This window comes from Pipistrellus kuhlii, unplaced genomic scaffold (assembly GCF_014108245.1).
Source record: "Pipistrellus kuhlii isolate mPipKuh1 unplaced genomic scaffold, mPipKuh1.p scaffold_m20_p_34, whole genome shotgun sequence".
NCBI lineage: Eukaryota > Metazoa > Chordata > Mammalia > Chiroptera > Vespertilionidae > Pipistrellus > Pipistrellus kuhlii.
Window position 1 is genome coordinate 4,415,937 of NW_023425534.1, and position 18,534 is coordinate 4,434,470.

At 46.2% G+C, this 18,534-nt stretch overlaps 1 protein-coding gene and 1 pseudogene across 6 annotated transcripts in view; one reads left to right on the forward strand and one right to left on the reverse strand.

Moving 5' to 3' along the window:
* PEX14 (peroxisomal biogenesis factor 14) overlaps positions 1–18,534 on the forward strand; it is a 128,955-nt gene that overhangs the window by 11,048 nt on the left and 99,373 nt on the right. For 3 of the 6 annotated variants that reach the window (XM_036461075.2, XM_036461078.2, XM_045570610.1), the window contains exon 2: positions 9,847–9,894. The exons of 1 other annotated variant lie outside the window; for it this stretch is intronic. In XM_036461075.2, the coding sequence (XP_036316968.1) occupies positions 9,847–9,894 (48 nt within the window). Of the gene's footprint in view, positions 1–9,846; positions 9,895–18,534 lie in introns of those variants that run through there. 2 more of the 6 variants (XM_045570609.1, XM_045570608.1) reach the window with 2 other exon arrangements.
* Positions 6,463–7,395, reverse strand: LOC118732061 (annotated as a pseudogene).

Genomic DNA, 18,534 nt, shown 5'->3' on the forward strand with positions numbered 1-18,534 from the left:
CCTCTAAGTACTGCTTTAGTTGCATTCCACAATTTAGATATGTTGTATTTTCATGTTTATTTACTTTTGAATGAAAATGAAAATGAATATTTTCTCATTTCTCCTAATTTCTTCTTTGACACGTAGATTATTTAGAAGTCTCTTGTTTAATTTCCAAATACCTGGGACTTTTCCAATTTTTTCCCCCGTTACTGATTTCTAGTTTAATTCCGTTGTGGTAAAAAACACACACATATTGTGTATATTTTAAAATCTTTAAAATTTGGGATTTGTTTTGAGGTCTGTCTTGGTGAATTTTTCTTATGAACTGGCATAGAATGTGTAGCTCTGGCAGGTCCATGGTTAGAGCCTTGGCCTGCCCACTGAAGGGTCTTGGGTTTGATTCCCAGTCACGGGCACGTATCTAAGTTGTAGGTTCAATACCTGGCTCTGGTTGAGGTCAAGGTCACCGTGGAAGGCAACCAATTAATGTGACTCATCAATGTTTCTCTCTCTAAAAATCATTGGAAAAAATATCCTTGGGTGGAATTAACAAAACAAAATAAGTTAAAAAAATAAAATAAAGTATATTCTGCTGTTGCAGTGTTCTAAAATGTGGGGCTGTGTTGGTTGATAGTGTTATGTAGCCTTCTGTGTCTTTACTGACTTCTGGTTAAGGAAAGAAGATGTCTCCAACTGTAATTGTGGATTTGTCTATTCTTCGTAATTATGTCTGATTTACTTCATATATTATTGTGTGCATACTTATTCAGGATTCCTATGTCATCTTGATTGACTCTATTTTTGAAATTTCCCTGTTTATCATTGGCAGTATCTATTATTTTGAAGTTGACTGAGATTAATATTGCCACTGCAGCTTTCTTATGGTTAGTGTTTGCATGGTATGTCATTTCCCATTCTTCGGCTTTTTACCTGTATGTGTCTTTTTCTTTAAAGTGTTTTATTTCATAGACAGTGTACAGCTAGGGTTTGCTCTTCCCTAGACTGCTCCCTTGCTCAGCCTGATAACTCTACTTTTTAATTGGAGTGTTTAGTTTGTGATTGAATTTAAATCTACCATCTTGCAATTTTTAAAAATCTGTTTTTTCTTGTTTTCTTTTCTTTTGAATTGAACTATTTTTAAGGATTTTATTTTATCTCTGCTATTGTTTACCACTACTTTTTAGTTTTTTTGTTTTTGTTTATTAGTGATTGCTTCAAGGTTTATAATATGTTACTTGAAGTTACCAGACTACTTTCAAATGATAGTTTACCCATTGACATATAATGTGAGAATTTAACAACAGTATTCTTCTAGTTTCCCTCTCATCCATTATACTGTGTATTATTTATTTTACTATTGGTGTCATTGATTTTACTTCCAACATAAGTCATAAATCCCACAGTACATTTTAAATTATCTTTTAAAAATAAAAAATACATTTAAAATATCTTATATTTACCAACATATTTATAATTTCTGGCATTGTTCTTTTGGTGTTTTCCTTCAGCTTTAAGAATTTCTTTGAATATTTTCTGAGGACCAAGTATACCATTGACAAATTCTTCTAGCTTTTTATTTTTTAAAACTATATTTTTATTGATTTCAGAGAGAGGAAAGGAGAGGGAGAGAGAGACAGAAACATCAATAATGAAAGAGAATCATTGATTGGCTGCCTCCTACTCACTCTCTATTGGGATTGAGCCCAAATCCAGGCATGTGTCCTGACCAGGAATTGAACCATGACCTCCTGGTTCGTAAGTGGATGCTCAACTACTGAGCCACACCAGCAAGGCTTTTCCAGCTTTTTATTTTCTTTCTGAAAATATCTTAATTTAGTATTCACTTTTGAAAGATATTGTCACTGGATATAGAATTCTAGGTTGACTTTTTTTTACCTGTGGGTATTTTAATAATACTATTCTATTTTAGGTTTTGGCTTGCATAGTTTCTAAAAGGAAGTGTAAAACCATTCTTAATATTGACCATTATTTGTAGGTAATATTCCTCTTTTTTTCTGGCTATTTATAAGATTTCCCCTTTTTTCATAGATTTTTAGCAATCTAAATATTTAGATTTAGTAATATGCAAATATTTAGATTTAGTAATATGCAAATCAACCAAACAGCTGAACCGTGCGGACAACCGTCTGGACGAAGCTGGGCTGTGATGACCTGCTCTGGCACAGATTGCATCGGGCCTCTAGTTTCATTATGATGTGCTTTAGTGTGGTTTTGTTTGCTCTGCTGGGAGTTTGTTGAGCTTCTTGGATCTCTTGAGTTTGTAGTTTTTATCAAATTTGGAAATTTTTCAGTCACATTTCTCAGAAAAGTTTTTTTAGTCTTTTTCCACTCTCCTTCATTTTGGTCTATTTTTAAAAAAAACATATTTTATTGATTTTTCAGAGAGAGGAAGAGAGAGGGATAGAGAGTTAGAAACATCGATGAGAGAGAATCATCGATCAGCTGCCTCCTGCACACCCCTTCTGGGGATGCGCCCGCAACCAAGGTACATGCCCTTGACTGGAATCAAACCTGGGACCTTTCAGTCTGCAGGCCGACGCTCTATCCACTGAGCCAAACCGGTCCCAGCCATTTTGGTCTATTTTTGCTGCCATGTCTTCAAGTGCACTTACCTTTTCTTCTACAATGTCTAATTTCATTCCATTCAGTGACATTTTTACTTTGGATATTATGTTTTTCATCTCTATATGTTCTACTTTTTTTTTTTTTTTCAGGTTTGAAAACTATAAGCATATTAAAAAATTGAGCATTTCAATTAGTTCACATAATTTGAACAAGAAGAAAATGGCACACTGATTAAACTGCATTTTATAGCCTCCAGAACACCTTGGACCAACTTGTTTTCTACTCTAGATTTCACTGTCGTCCCACCCAGATTGTTCTTTCACCAACAAGCAATATCAAGTCCTATTTTTACGCTTTGAGGGTAGATCTAGGGTTGCTTGTACCCCAGGGATAATCTGATGTCCCTGCTTGTACTGCGTGAGCAGGGAGGAAGCCTCACTGTGGTGCTTGGGTTTTGTGGTGCCTGGGAGGGTTCTGCGCACAGCTCCGTCTGCAGCTTCTCAGCACTAACCTTCTGGAGTTGCATCCTATGCATGCACACATTTTAATATTCAGCAGAGTCTTCAGGGAACCTCTAAGCAGGTTTCTGGAGCTCTCCTTCTGCATAGTTCTCTCCTCTCTGGAGCTCTGTCCTGCGACATGAGTTGGCCTCCCTGAACCCCAACCTTTGTGTCTTCAACTCAGTGAGACTGCATGGTCTGCTGGGGACACCTCCTCCTACCCCCCAGTTTTGCTTGGCCTGCAGAGTGCAGCCAGGGTGATCTTAGGGCTCATGTTATTTGTTTATGTTATGATTCCTGCCAGGAATCAGTCCTGTACTGCCTGCTGTCCAGTGTCTACCCACGTGGGCATCGTGTATTTTGTTTAGTTTTCTAGTTCACAGTCAGAAGGTAAATGTGGTCTCTGTTGCTCCAGCAGAGACAGCAGCAGTCTGTTGGTTGATTTTGAGTGGAGCAGTGACACTGTCTCTTACTTCATTTCATCCTGAATGGCAGGTGCTGGTGTTATTCCCATTATTCCGCTAGAGGAGGAAACAGGCTCAGAGAGATTGAAAAGTATGCCCACAGTCTCTCAGGTACTAATACTGGAGCTTCTGCACTTGCTGCTGTGCCAGTGCCTCTCAGAAAAACGTGTTGAATTGAATCTCATTCTTCCCATCAGAGACCTGTAGGCCAGACTGGCTAAGGACGTCCCCAGAGTTACACAGTCACACGCTTAGACTAGACCGGACGTCCTTCCGTGTTCACACCTGAGCTGTGTGTGCGGTTGATCTTCGCTGTGCTGCATGGCTGGGGAAGGTAACCTGGCTGGGGAAGGGCAGGACCTGGGCAGCAGCAGGGAGAGCATTTTTGTCTCTATTACACTGAAAGCCTTTCTCTCTGCCACTGCGGTCTTTTTTGTTTGTCTGTTTTTTTTTTGTGTTTTTTTTTAATATAGATTTCAGAGTGGAAGGGAGAGGGAGAGAAAGAGAGAGAAACATCAATATGAGAGAGAGGATCATTGATTGGCTGCCTCCTGAACCCCCCACAATCTGGGCATGTGCGTTGACCAGGAATTGAACCGTGACCTCCTCGTTCATAGGTCAATGCTCAACCACTGAACCACACCAGCCAGCCAGGCTGTCTGTTTTTGCTCTAATTCCCTTTCTGCTCTTGCAGTCTGGCCCTGAAGGCTCCTGACTGTGGATGCCTAGAGCAGTAGTCGGCAAACCATATGCGGCTGGTGAGCCGTGGTTTGCCGCTCTGTTGACTAATGAGTTTGCCGACCACTGGCCTAGAGCCTACTTTTATTCCTTGGCAATAGACCCCAGCTGTGATTTCTGAACCTTCCTAGCATTGGGCCACCCTGTCAGGATTCCTAGGAACCAGTTGGGATTTAATTTGTAGGAATTTGTCTCAAGCCAGAAAGTAGACTTGAACACTTAACGGGCTTGATGTAGGTGTTGGTGTTTGAGAAGGGTTGGGCTTTCCTGAGAGCTGACTGCGAGGTGAATGAGCTTGGGAATTCCACTCTGACAGCACTTGCCTGCTCAGACCTTTGCCTTCTTTGACACGACACGGTGAACTGCGTGCTAAAGATGGCGTCTGTTGCTGAAACCGGTTTGGCTCAGTGGATAGAGTGTCGGCCTATGGACTGAAACGTCGCAGGTTCGATTCCGGTCAAGGGCATGTACCTTGGTTGCAGGCACATCCCCAGTAGGGGGTGTGCAAGAAGCAGCTGGTGGATGATTCTCTTTCATCGATGTTTCTAACTCTCTATCCCTCTCTCTTCCTCTCTGTAAAAAATCAATAAAATATATTAAAAAAAAAAAAAAAAAAGATGGTGTCTGTCCTCCCAGCATAAGGAAGCGGCGGTCAGGATTCTCTAAGGGGCCTGTTGGTGGTTCGGATGGACAGTTAGTTCTTAATTGCGTGCCTTGCAGGATATTTAGCCTCTCAGGCGCCTGGTCACTGTGGCAACCAGAAGCACCTGCACACATTTTCAAGTGCCCCCTGGGGGTGATTCACCGCAGTTGAGAAGCATCAGGCCTCAGCGCTGCACTGAGAATAGGCCAGGGGTGTGAGGTTGGAGGCAAGCATTCCAGGGAAAGACAAGGGATTGTATATACAGAGCGGTTTCTTTGTTTTAACTTTGTAGATAAGAATATTGAAGCACTTGTTTATTGAGTACCAATGACATTCTAAGTGCTGAAGACCAGCCTTCAATGGAGTACAGTGCCTGTCCTCAAGGAGCTTAAAATCTAGTGGGGAGGGAATCGGCTAGTTACCCAGTGAGGAATTTCAGGTGGTGGTACCAGTATGGAGAGCAGTAGGGCTATTGGTCATCTGAAGGTCTCTGAGACAGGAAATGGGGGATAGACCATCTTAGACTGCAAATATGCTAGAGAATGACCTAGAATATGATCAGTATTGGGCAATTCTCAGATTGGCAAGAAGCTCTCTGTATTCACTGATAAGGTCAGACTGACCTCAGGCAGCGCTATGAGTTTGGGGAAATGCTTGCTCCCCTCTTAGTAACCCCGAGACTGTGTTTGCAGGCCGGCTTTGGTGTGCTGGGCCCCCAGGCTGACCCGTGAGGAATTTGGGGAGTGTTGCTGTTTGGTTCCTTGGTGGAGACATGTACACATGTATGTGCTTCTGTGCCCTTTGACTAGCCTGGGAAGAATGTATAAGGAACTAGCATCAGTGGTGAGTCGCCTGAGGAAGAAGGGATGGAGTGCTGGGCTGAGAGGAAAGCTTCCTTTAAACATTTTTAACATTTAAAGTTTTTAAAAAAGAATATATTTTCATGGCTCAAAATTTAAAAAGGTACAAAAGATTTGTGATGAAAGAGACTTGGTACTGTGTAGTGCTTCAAGTTTTCCTTCTGGCAAATATTAGCTGTTCAAGAGAGAAACTAACTTAAGGGAAGTTCCCTGGTTATCTCAGGAGGAAAGTTGCGGGTTAGGTCAGAATGAGGCCTCCTAAATACTAAGCCTTTTGCATTGGGTTGTTTCATCAGGTCAAAAAACCTACGTTACTACTGTATTTATGGGGCAGCATTAAGGTTGGTGCTTAATAAAATGTGGTCTAAACAAAACTTGATTATTTCAGTGAATTAGAAAGGCTCAGGCCCCTTTTTATCAGTTACTGAGTCATCGTGGGTGAGTTATTTAAACATCTCTTGCCTCAGTTTCCTTATCGGCAATACTTTTATAAGTTTATTGCGAGAATTAAGTGAAGGATGAGCTAAATAAATGTTAGCACTCGGCGTTTACCAAATGGAGTGAAGGCAGCTTCAGGAAGATAGTCAGCTTTAATACTTAATCCATTCAGTTGAGTTAGAACCATTGCTCTCCTTTTCATTGGTCATCATTCATTCATTCTTTCTTTTCTTTTTTTTTTTTTTTTTAACATCAGTTATTTAATCGGGTTCTTATAAGAAATTCAGAACACCAGTTTGTGAGGATAAAGCCCATTGGTGAGAGCAAACGTAGAGCGGAGGTAGGCCTGGAGCTGAGGGACAGCTTTGATTTTTGGCAGAATTTGAGAGTCCACAGCTTTCTGGTCAACCTTGCGCTGTTCTGTAATCTCGTATTTCTCCTTCTGTGTGTCGAAGATCTCACCCTCCTGGTGTTTGGGCTTGCGCAGCTGCTGCTTCTTGAAGAAAGCATCGGTGAGATGTTTGGGGATTTTCACACCACTGATATCCACTTTGGTGGAGGTGGCGATGACAGATTTCTGGTGTGTTCTACGAAGAGGAACTCGATTGAGGGCCAGAGGGCCAGTCACAAGTAGCAAGCCTCTGCCAGCTGCTTCGGGAAAACCACCCTCTTGCCTCTGTGGCGCCCAGTGAGGATGGTCAGGACGGCCCCAGGAGGGATGCTGGCCCGCAGTCTCCTCACATGCTGGCTGAAGGGCTCCTTGCCATGGCTCAGCAGCTCTGGAGGCACGTCTCCAGTAGGTAATATCGAGGCATTTTGCGGAGTTTAACCACTCGGGTACCACCATTCTTGTCGCCACCAACTGGTTCTGTGACAGTAGCAAGGACTTTCTCCTTTTTCTTTTCAATCCTGGATTTAGGGGCGGAATACTTGCTCTTGTACATGGCCTTTCGAGAATACATAGCCGACCGGGAGTATCTGCGATTCCTCTGACGAGGACGGGGTTTCGGCTGCAGTGCGGCTTCCCCTTCTTAGGGGCCTTAACCTTGCCGCCGGCATCAGCCTTCTTCTTGGCTTCAGGTTTCTTCTCCTTAGTGTCTGGCTGCTTCTCCTTAGTATCAGGCTTCTTCTCTTTAGTATCTGGCTTCTGGGTTTTCTTTTCTCCCGCCATCTTGCAAGATGGGAAAGAGCTCTTTAAAAAAAAAAAATATATATATATATATATTTATTTTATTGATTTTGTACAGAGAGGAAGGGAGAGAGATAGAGAGCTAGAAACATCGATGAGAGAGTCATCGATCAACTGCCTCTTGCACCCCCCCCACTGGGGATGTGCCCACAACCAAGGTACATGCCCGTGACTGGAATCGAACCCGGTCCCTTCAGTCCCCAAGCCGACGCTCTATCCATTCAGCCAAACCGGTTTCGGCAAGAGCTCTTTTTTTTTTTTTTTTTTTTTTTAAATAAAACTTTATTATAATTGCCAGGTTTTTTAAAAAAATATATTTTATTGATTTTTTACAGAGAGGAAGAGAGAGGGATAGAGAGCTAGAAACATAGATGAGAGAGAATCATCGATCAGCTGCCTCTTGCACACCCCCTACTGGGGATGTGCCTGCAACCAATGTACATGCCCTCAACCGGAATCGAACCTGGGACCCTTCAGTCTGCAGATCCATGCTCTATCCACTGAGCCAAATCGGTTTCGGCTGCTCATCATTCATTCTACAAATGTCTATGAAACGCCTAGTGCACACCTGATACTGTCCCAGGCCTTAGGGATACAGTGCAAAGCAGACACCGTTCTGGAGTTTATAGCCTGGTGAGGGACAGTAGCCGTTAGTATATAACAGAGAGGTGAGCCCGTCATGGGTGTCAGAGAGGGACTGTTCCCCCGGGGAAGTGACAGGTTAAATGTCAGAGGGAAAGGAAGGAAGAGCATGTGCCAAGGCCCACTGGACAGAGGAGGCCACGGCCAGAGGGCTGTTGTGGGCACAGCCGGGAATGAGGTGCCACGCAGACAGATGTAGTCAGCGTGGGAGCAGGGCCGTGCAGGCCATGCTGAGGAGTGTTTTCTGTGTTGTTCACTCGGGTGGGTGGGTGGATTCCGGTGATATGATTGGATCATCGTTTGGCATGCTAGCCTGTTTGCAAGTGCAGAATGAATTGGAGGAGAGCCACATGGGTGTGACTGAGCTGATGAGAAGGCCTATGCAGTGGCTCAGGCAGATTTTAAATATATTTTATTGATTTTGTACAGAGAGGAAGGGAGAGAGAGAATTAGAAACATCGATGAGAGAGAGTCATCGACCAGCTGCCTCTTGCACACCCCGCAACCAAGGTACATGCCCTTGACCGGAATCGAACCCGGGACCCCTCAGTCTGCAGCTCTATCCACTGAGCCAAACCCGTTTCGGCTAAAGGCAGGAGCTTATTGATGCCTGAGCCTTGAGAGGGAGGAAGGAAGGGAGGGGAAGCATGCTCTCCTGCCCTGAGCCTTGCTAGTTAGTTTCATGCTGGCCTTGTCCTGGGACAAGAGGAGCACTTGAGACAGGACTTTGGATGAGGAGGGAGTCCATCTTCCAGCAGAGTCCTTGCCAGTGGGCATGAGCCCCCTGAGGTGGCATCTGAACATGAGGACATCTTGGGGGACCCTCCCTTTCCTTCCGCCTATTCTGTTTCCCAGCAGCCTGCCGCTTGCCATCTTGAACGAGCTGGAGGAATGAGGAGCCTGGAGGCTGGCTCCTAAGACCCACACATTAGCTGCAGCTGTCTGGACATTATCTGTAGATAATTGGAAATTGGTTTGAACATCGGTCCAGTAAACCAATCAGAACTCTCACAAACTGCTTGTCTTATTCTTTTGGAGGTTTGTAAATTTCCTCCGAGCCTGTCTGTCTCCGTTTCTCTCTCTCTCTTTCTCTAAATTTTGGTGAGATCAGTCAGGATCGAAGGCAGATGTGAGGGTGAAGGAGAGATCCAGAGGAGGAGGAAACAGAACCGATCAGAGCCAGGCGAGTGGGCCACAATGTGCTTGCCTGCCAGCTGGTCTGCTTATCTGTCAGCCTGACACTAGCTTGTTGTGAAAAAAGAGTTCAGGCCCACCTTTCTTTTCTGCCCTCCTCAGTGACGAGGGTCGGAACCAGGGTAGCTCCCGCTCTCCTGGCTCCAGATGGAAGCCCAGAGAAAATCCCGGGTGTGGGCGACTGGGGCCCCCTTGTGGCTGGATCTGTTTCTCCACTTCGGCTCTGCCTCTCCTGCTCAGCTCGGTAGTTGGGAGGAAGCAAAAAGGAGGTTTTGCTTTCATTTAACACCTTCCTGCTGGACTTTGCGATTTCCGTGGACTTGGTGATGGTCCTCAACCCCTGCTGCCCAGCTGCTGGTTTGGGTCCTCCCATGCCACGGCCAGCCTTCCCGAGGTGCTGGCACCGAACCCAGACAGTCCCTTCACGCTCGCTGGGCCTTCAGACCCCGGGGCCACGGCCTACAGACAGCCCACCCAGCACTCCCCGGTGTGGAAACGGAGAGAAGTGTGGGGCCGGAGTTGGGTGTGTTGCTCCAGAGTAGAATGTCTTTGTTTTGGTGTCCATTGGGTGGCACTGTGATCTTATTTTTGTTTCTGTTTTTCTTTGCAGCCAAGCTCTAGCCCAGGAAGTGAACATGTGATGCCTCGAGAGCCACTGGTAAGAATCCTGGTTCCATGTGTATCATTTTCTAACAGTTAAAATACAATGTGAGTTTCAAGAAACCCTGCGATCTTACAGTTTTACATCAGCAGTGTCCCTTTAAAAGTAGATGTTGTGTGGAGACTAACCCCATCAGTGCCTCTGCCTTCTGACTTTCTGGCATCAGGAATTAGTGAGGTCTCTTCAGTAAAGCCTCATCTTTTTTTTTTTTTTTAATTTAATTTTTATTGATTAGAGAGAGATTTGTTGTTCCACTTATGCGCTCATTGGTTGAGTTTTGTGTGTGTCTTGCCTGGGGATCAAACCCACAACCTTGGCATTTCGGGATGATGCTCTAATCAACTGAGCTACCTGGTCAGGGCAAAGCCTGACCTTTTCTGAAACTGGAAGCGTCCACTCCGGTTGGTGATGCACCATGTGGCTTATTGCTGATCAACAGTAATTAGTGGGGCGCCTGAAACCTTTGGGGCTGAGTTGGAGTGAGGCTGCTGGGCTTAACCAAGTCGCTGCTTGATTGTATAGACTAGCTGTTCATTTTTTTTTTTTTTTAATCCTCACTCTAGCTTACTTTTCCATTTATTTTTAGAGAGAGTAGAAGAGAGAGTGAGAGACAGAGAGAAACACATCGATTGGTTGCCTCGTGCATGCGCCCCTACCCGGGCCCAGGCTGGGGAGAAGCCTGCAGCTGAGGTCCGTGTTCTGGACCAGAATTGAACCTGGGATCCTTTGGTCCGCAGTCTGATGCCAAACCGGCTGAGCCAAACCGGCTAGGGCTGGAATAGCTGTGCTTTGCCCCTAAGGGGAGGGCACCTCAGGTAGCCTTTGAAGAACAGGTAAGGGAGGGAGCTCCGTTTTGCCTGGTTAGTAGTTAGGTTTATGATTTGTTTTCTGCTTATACTATTGACAGGGAAGAGGCCTACCAGGTACCGAAGGTTATTTTCTTGACAAAGTGCTTTTGCTTGGGTGTCTGAGCCGGAGTGCCTGCCCGCCTGCCCCATTTTATCCTACTTGGCACTTCAGGACGGCTGTCGGCCCTGGTGGTGGGGTGGAGAGACCTGTTCTGTACAAACAGACATGTTTTATGGAGGGGCCAGCTTCAGGGTGACCTTTTCAGAGCTTTTTCTCTTTGAATGTTGACAGCAAGTTTAGGGATGTACCGCCAAGCTTTTGTTTCTGTGGGGCCTGCTATCGATATTTCGCCTGCTTTTCTTCCTTCTCCTTCGGGCAGGGGCGTGAGGAGGTAAGGAGAGGGCCTTAGCGTTGTGAGCAGTCTGAGGCCCAGCCTGTCTAAGGCTTCCCGGGACACGGGAGAAAGACAGGGCCATACAAGCCCTGCCTGGCCTTTCAGGGCAGCACTACTGCCATCGTGTCACCTGCTGTTCCCAAACATGGCTCGTTTCCACCTGCCCGCTGTGGCTTCCTCCCACTCTTTTGGGATCTGAGTTCTTCCTGGAGGTCACGGTGGTGTGACAGCCAGTCTCTTAGCCAGTCCTTGGGTATTTCCCACGGGGCCTGCCACATTGCCCCTCGGGCTGAAGTCACGGTTGGTTTTAGAGTGATGTCCAGATTGACTACGACAGTCCTTTTTAGTCCTTTATTCCTCAGTCTCCTTTTAAAGTTCGATCTCCTAATTTAACTGCTGACCACCAGGAGAGCCGCCGGTCCTTCTGGGGGGTCATGATTGGGCACACTGTGGGCAGTCCTTCTACAGGGAGCCCGAGCGGTTGGCAGCCTCGCTGACTTCGGGGGATTTGCAGCCCTTTGCTCTGCTAATGCTCTGTGTGCGCTCTTTTCCTGCTGTCCTGTGCATCTGCTTGTTGGTTGGTTGTATTTTTATTTCTTTCTTTTCTGGGAGGCCCTGAGCAGTCTTCAAACCCTAGTAGCCTGTGATTGTCCAGAGTTCAGACTCATTCTCTCCAGGCCAACTCTACAATTACCTTATATTTAATTAATATTTTTTCCCCTCTTTACGTACTTGCTGCATAATTGCTCCGAGGAAAGAAAACACATAGCAGCAATTTATATATATATAAAAAAAACAATAATTAAAAAAAACCCCGAAATAAACTCCCATCTCATTTGGGCTGATCCTATGAGTTGGGTAATTAGAGCCCTATTAAAAGGTAGACCCCTCTTTTTTTATTAAATTTTTTATATTAAACTCCCACAGTCTCTCAGTCATGGCCTTATTGCTTTTGGCCAACCATTTGCAGCAGCCTGATTAAATGAGGGCACCAGCCGAGCTGTATGGTCTTGTGTGAACTACTTCTGCCTCTTGGGAGCGGCGGCGGGAGGGTGCCAGGCAGAGGAGCCTGCCAGGGGCCAGCGAGAGCTCGTGTGGCAGGTGGTGGGTACAGGACACGCTGCTCTGAAGCGGGTGCTGAGTCACAGGTGCTGGAGGAGGGACGGGCGGTAGCCCCCAACCACGGAAAGCCCGACAGCACAGGGATTCCGGCTGTGGGTGTGGCCCATCCCCTGGATGCTGGGAGGAACAGACAATTGAAGAATAAAACTAAGCCTCTCCTCAAGTAATTTATATTTTTTTTTTCTGGCGGAGAAAAGGCATTTGTATACATGAGACAATTAGCAAAAATCACAGGGCTGTATATAATTTACTGAACAGTATAAAATGGCGTGTGGAGTCTGGCGTGGAGTCAGAGAGAGCCCTCATCATTCAGAGGAGGAGTTCAGAGGAAGGGGGTGCGGGGGGGAGGGGTACTCAGGGTGGGTTTGTGGTGCTGGAAGCCAGGTCTGGAGGAATGGGATAGTTCGGTGCTGAGGGAGCACCCTGCTAGCTATTTTTGTTTTTGTTTTCAGCTGAGTGCAGAATTCCTTACTGGGAGCTGCCTGTTCTCACAGTAAAAGGGCTGAGCACAGGGTACTAAAGGCAACTACTGGTGTTCTTTGTCTCCAGAACTGGATGATTCCTTTGGAATAACTTCCCCTTATGAAAAACTAGAGGGCTGGTGCACGGATTCGTGCACTGGTGGGGTCCCTTAGCCTGGCTGTGCTGTCTCACAATCGCACCCCTCAGGGGATGTTGAGGGCTGAAACCAGTGGTTCGATGTCCCCCAAGTAGCGCTTGAAACAGCAGGCTGCCAGCTGTGAGCCTGGTGTCTGGTACCTGTTGGTTAGCTGAGCGGCGATGCCACTGTGGGAGTGCACTGACCGCTAGGGGGCAGCTCCTGTGTTGAGTGTCTGCCCCCTAGTGGTCGCGCACATCATAGCAACTGTTCGACCTATCGGTCTGTCAATTGGTCGCATAGGCTTTTATATATATAGATGTGAGCTCTGACAGAAGAGACTGTTGATAGTAGGTGGATGTATTTGGGCTTTTGCATGATTGTTTGCTTTATTTGCTAGGGAAGGAAGGTCTGATGTTCATTGCTACTTCTCTGGACAATATGATTTTGTGCTGAGAAGAATGGTCTTGTAGTTTCTAAATGATATATTTGTGTTCATGTCCATTCCCTTGGTTCTACCCAAGCAGTGACACTTCATGCTACCTTCTCTTGCCCCTTAAATTCTCCTCTTCCCAAAAAATCAACCCAGCAACCCTGACTGTATTAGTGGGATACTCTCTAATGTCATAAAGTTTTCAGTGCTAGAGATAGGTGAACAGATCAGTTTGAAAAATCTGGTAAACTCCCAGTTGAAATTCTAATTGTTAATGACAACACTCTTTGTATTAGTTAAAATGGCTGATTACTTTTTCTTCATTGTTTCTTCATTGAGCTTTTCCTCCAAGGGCAAAGACTTCAGCTTCTCCCAGACCTGTTCAAAGCCTTCTGTAAATATTCTATAGACCTGATTTTTCTCATTACCTTGTGGACACATGCTCAGGCTCACTCCAAGGTTCTAGGTGGGTTCACTCTGGCAGGATCAAGTCCTGCCTTGCTGAAAGAATTGCACCTCTTTAAGAATGGGTGGAGCCTGGCCAGTGTGCCTGAGTGGTTGAGCATCAAACTGTGAACCAGGAGGTCATGGTTTGATTCCCATTCGAGGCAAATGCCCGGGTTCCGGGCTCGATCCCCAGTGGGGGGCATGCAGGAGGCAGTCTATCCATGATTCCCTCTCATCATGGATGTTTCTATATCTCTCTCCCTCTCCCTTCCTCTCTGGGGGAAAAAAAAAAAAAAAGAATGGGTGGACATTGTTTGCATGGAGTAACTCAGTTCATATCTTACGTGGATACAGAAACTGGGGTTAAGTAACCTTCTGAGAGTCCTTTTAGTCATATGATTTTAGGTTATTTGAAGTAAGCAACAAATAAGTTTCGTTTACATGTCTGCTTGTTTCAACGCAACAAATTTCTCAATATTCAGCAACACTATTGCTCATCTACTTTATATGCTTATGGGTTTTGGCTAAACTAGAATTTCAGCTTTTTGCCCATGACATCAAGTTCTTTCTAATGGGTGAGTCTTCTGCCATTTTCTCTTCCTCTAACTGTAAAGTATAGGGTTTGTTGTTTTGTTTCAGTCCTTTCCCTGTATCCACCCACCAAAAGAATGCTAAGCTTACATGAATGTATTTTTATAAATGACGATGGTGATTTCTACTTTATCACCTTCCCTAGGACCAACATTTTTTGGTACGCTGGATTCTTTTTTTTATTTTTTATTTATTTATTTAAAAATATATTTTATTGATTTTTACAGAGAGGAAGGGAGAGATATAGAGAGCTAGAAACGTCGATGAGAGAGAAACATCGACCAGCTGCCTCTTGCACACCCCCTACTGGGGATGTGCCCGCAACTCAGATACATGCCCTTGACCGGAATCGAACTTGGGACCTTTCAGTCCGCAGACCCACGCTCTACCATTGAGCCAAACCGGTTTTGGCTGGATTCTTTTTTTTAAAATGTATTTTTATTGATTTCAGAGAGATAGAGATGGAGAGAGAGATCAATGATGAGAGAGAATCATTGATATCTCTCTGCATGCCCTCTATGGGGGATTGAGCCAACAATTTGGGTATGTGCCCTTGACTAGAATCGAACCTGGGACCCTTCAGTCCACAGGCCAACACTCTATCCACTGAGCCACTGAACCGACTGGCTAGGGCAATATGCTGGATTCTTAAAAATAAGGACATTCGACACTTGCAGACTCAAGCTGTGTGCCAGTAGTTTTGCCCTCTCAGTAGAGGTATGCTGAGTCCTCAGGCTTCTCCTTGAGGCTAAGGCGGAACTGGCCCACTTGGGTTCTGCAGTGTGTATTTGATCTCAGGTCTTCTGCGGGAGCTCATCCCCCTTCCACCTGGACACTGGATTTTCTCTCTGCTTCTGCCTCAGTTAACCAGAGGCTGGTAATCAAAAGGCCGTTCCTATCTTGATGAATTCGGGGAGCTAGGCTGGAGCTTCTGTTTGAGAGCGCCCACGGCTCGTCTTCTAGAGACCTCTCAGTAGTTCTGCACGCGCCTCCCTGTGCTGTGTCTTCTGTGGTCAGAGCAGTTTGGCGAACTGGCTGGTGGGCTCACTGTGGCGAGGCGGGTTTTCCCCCAACAAGGCATTTCTGAAGGATGATGTTCATATGCTCAGTGCATTTCTCTGTGTGTACACTCATGTGCACTGTGGATGTGTGTATATTTGCATATGTAGGACATGTAACACTCCTTTTAACAAAATTCAGAGCACTTGGCGGGGAAATGAAGTTGATTTTAATATTGTATTCATGAAAGTGTTTTATAGGCATAGGGGCAATGAAACTAGGCATTTAGAGATTTCAGAAACTTGTCATTTTTCCTCCCCAGAAAAATTAAATAAATATAGCAAATGCACAGTGTTAAGCATTATTATTTTGAAAATATATAGTGGTTGATTTTTGCGGGCTTATTGAATAACAGAGTTAGGTTTGCTCTTGTGAGATGTAATTTCCACCTGTTTCTTACCCAGCGACATCTGGATGTAGGTGACTGGGGATGCCATTATAGGGATCATTCTAAATCTATTTATTTATTTACTTACTTATTTCTTGACCCGAGGATATGTTTATTTTTTTTCAAAGGGAGAGTAAGGGAGCTAGAGAGAGAGAGAAACATTGAAGGAAGAGAGAAACGTTCATCGGTTGCCTCCCTTACTGGATTTTGAACCCCGACTCCCCGACTGGATTTTGAACCCACAATCTAGGTATATGCCCTGTCCAGGACTTGAACCTGCAACCTTCTGGTGTTCAGGATGATGCTCCAGCCAGCTGAGCCACCCAGCCAGGGCTATTCATTTATATTTCCAAAGTGAATTATCTGTAGATTTTGGTACAATACTTACACTGTTACTAGCAACACAGGCTGGGGAGGACCCCTCATAATTGCTGCTGAGAAATTTGGGACCAAAATGTAGTGTACACCACTGGGGGGGGGGGCGGGGGGTCCAGCTGCAGCTCTCTGCCGGGATGTTGTCGTGTGCCCAGACCCCACACGCTGGGCCTGCGGCCTGGGCACCTTTCAAATAGGAAAAACTGGCGTGTCTCCTCCTCCATTCCCTCTCATCAACAGTGCGAAACCTCTAGTGAAGCAAACTCTCCTTTTAAAACGGACCCCTTCACCGGGAAGGCGCCTGAGGTCCCTCCTGCCCTCCAGCCGGGGTGGGGGGTTGGGGAGAGACAAGGGGGTTAGGGAGGGCGCAGATGGGGTGGGGAGGAGGAAAATGGCTTAGAACTAAATACCGAAAAGGATGAACTTGAGAGAAGTCTCATTCCGTCTCTGGGTGGTTTCCCTGTGATCTCCGGGCCACTTACTGATTCTGAAATGACTGTCTCTTCCTCCCCGTCCTTCCTATTATGGGCCGGGAGGGTTTATTACACAGGCCAGGCGGGTGCCTTTCAAGTCCTTTCCTCTTTCAGGTAAGCGAAGAGGCTGCTTTTTCAGTTTTAAGGTATCCTTTTACAAATAATTATTAGATGAATCGAAACTCGGAGGAGTAATAATTAGAGGAGTGGAATTTGAAATACTTTTCCAGCTTTGTTTACACTTTGGGCTCCCGGCTTTCCTGGTAACACTTTATATCTGTGCAGTTCCTGTAATCAGGCCTCGGCTGAGGGATACCCACCCGGTGCCCTCGTTTCAGAGACGTGGGGGCCGAAGCGCTGGCCGGTGAGTGCCGGGAGGTCACCTTTAACCCCGGCCCCGGCATCCCTGCTTCGGAGGAAGCGGGTCGCGTCCCCCCTTTTCTCCTGGAGACAGAGTCCCGAGTCCTCCAGGGCGCGGCCTCGCCATCGCTGAAGACGGCTGTCCAGAGCTTTCCTGGCAGAGGGACCTTCCCAAAGGTTCTTCTTCTGCTTAAAATTGATTATTCACCTCATTTGACAGAAGTTTTACTGAAAAGGGTCTTTTTAATTGTGACCTAAAATATGGGTCTTCCAAGTGGCAAACTCAGTACATCCCCACCAGCCCCCACTCTGGGGACCACTGAACGTCACACATGCTGTGGACAGCCGTGCGCCCTGCGTTTGGCACGAGAACTTCAGTTTAAAACATTTGAGCTTGTTCTCAAACCACACAGGCCAGTTTGGGTTTGAAAATACGATCTTGCAGTTCATCCCACTGTGCGCCGCGCGAAGCCGCAGGAAGATGAAGTGGTGCTCCGGAGAAGGCCGCCTGCGCCGCCCTCCCTCTTCCCGCCTGCTCCCCTCCTTTATGGTTTGTAGTTAGAACCAAGATTTATGCTTGCTGCACCACAAATCTTCCCTCTGCCATTATGAGTTTGTCCGAACAGTCTAGAGATGGGGCCGCCACTGAGTGATTCCCGAGGTAAATCTGCCCGGGGCCTCCCTGACACTCGGCTCGGAGAGCAGCTAGCTCAGCCCGCAGGGGCGGCGGATGCACTGCCTGTCCTGCCCGCAGGAAGACATGCTGGCACTGAGCAGTGGCCTCTCCTGAGCAGTGGTCTGGCGGGGGGCGAGTCTGGGTCAGTGGTCACTCCCTTCACTCACAGTGTCCACCCAGAGGCCGCTCCCTCTCGCTCTGTGTCCCCTGTGACCTAGTAGGGTCACAGCAGGCGGGTCTGTAGGGACAGGGCCGCTTTCTCCGGCATGGTGGGAGGATCTGGTTATTTGTATAAATGGGTTAGTTTTTCCACCGTTAACCGAAAATGGATTTTGAGGGAGAAGGGGAAAAAAAGTAAGCAGTCTTTGTTAAACATCTTTTCCCCCTTCCTCTTTCTTTCCTTTGGCTGTGTCCCCTTGTCTCTGTGTACTTTTTAAAGTCATTTCGCATCTCTTGTGCAGTGCATACATTGTCAAAGTGGTGAGAGCTTGCGTTAGGCACACTCCTTGGAGCAACCAACTGGCTGGTGTGGCACTGGGAAATCTACCCACCCAGGCCCGGCGGCCCAAACCTGTGTGAGCCACTTGTGTTTGTTAGCGATTTAGGCTGGCCACTAAATATGCTGTAAACAGGTGAATTGTAAATGCATGTGAAAAGAGGGGCCTACAAATGTCGAGTGTTTTATAAACAAATGTGAAAAGGCTTCTGTGAAAACCGAGCTGAATGCTTTGGAAGTGCGAGCTGCTAGAAAGATGGCTGTCTTTTGAGGTGTGCACAAGGCGGCAGTTAAACCAGGGAAGATCATAAAAATCTAGAAGTATTTGGTACTTTGATTTGCTTTACTAATTTCTTTCAGTTCTTGCTTTGCTTTA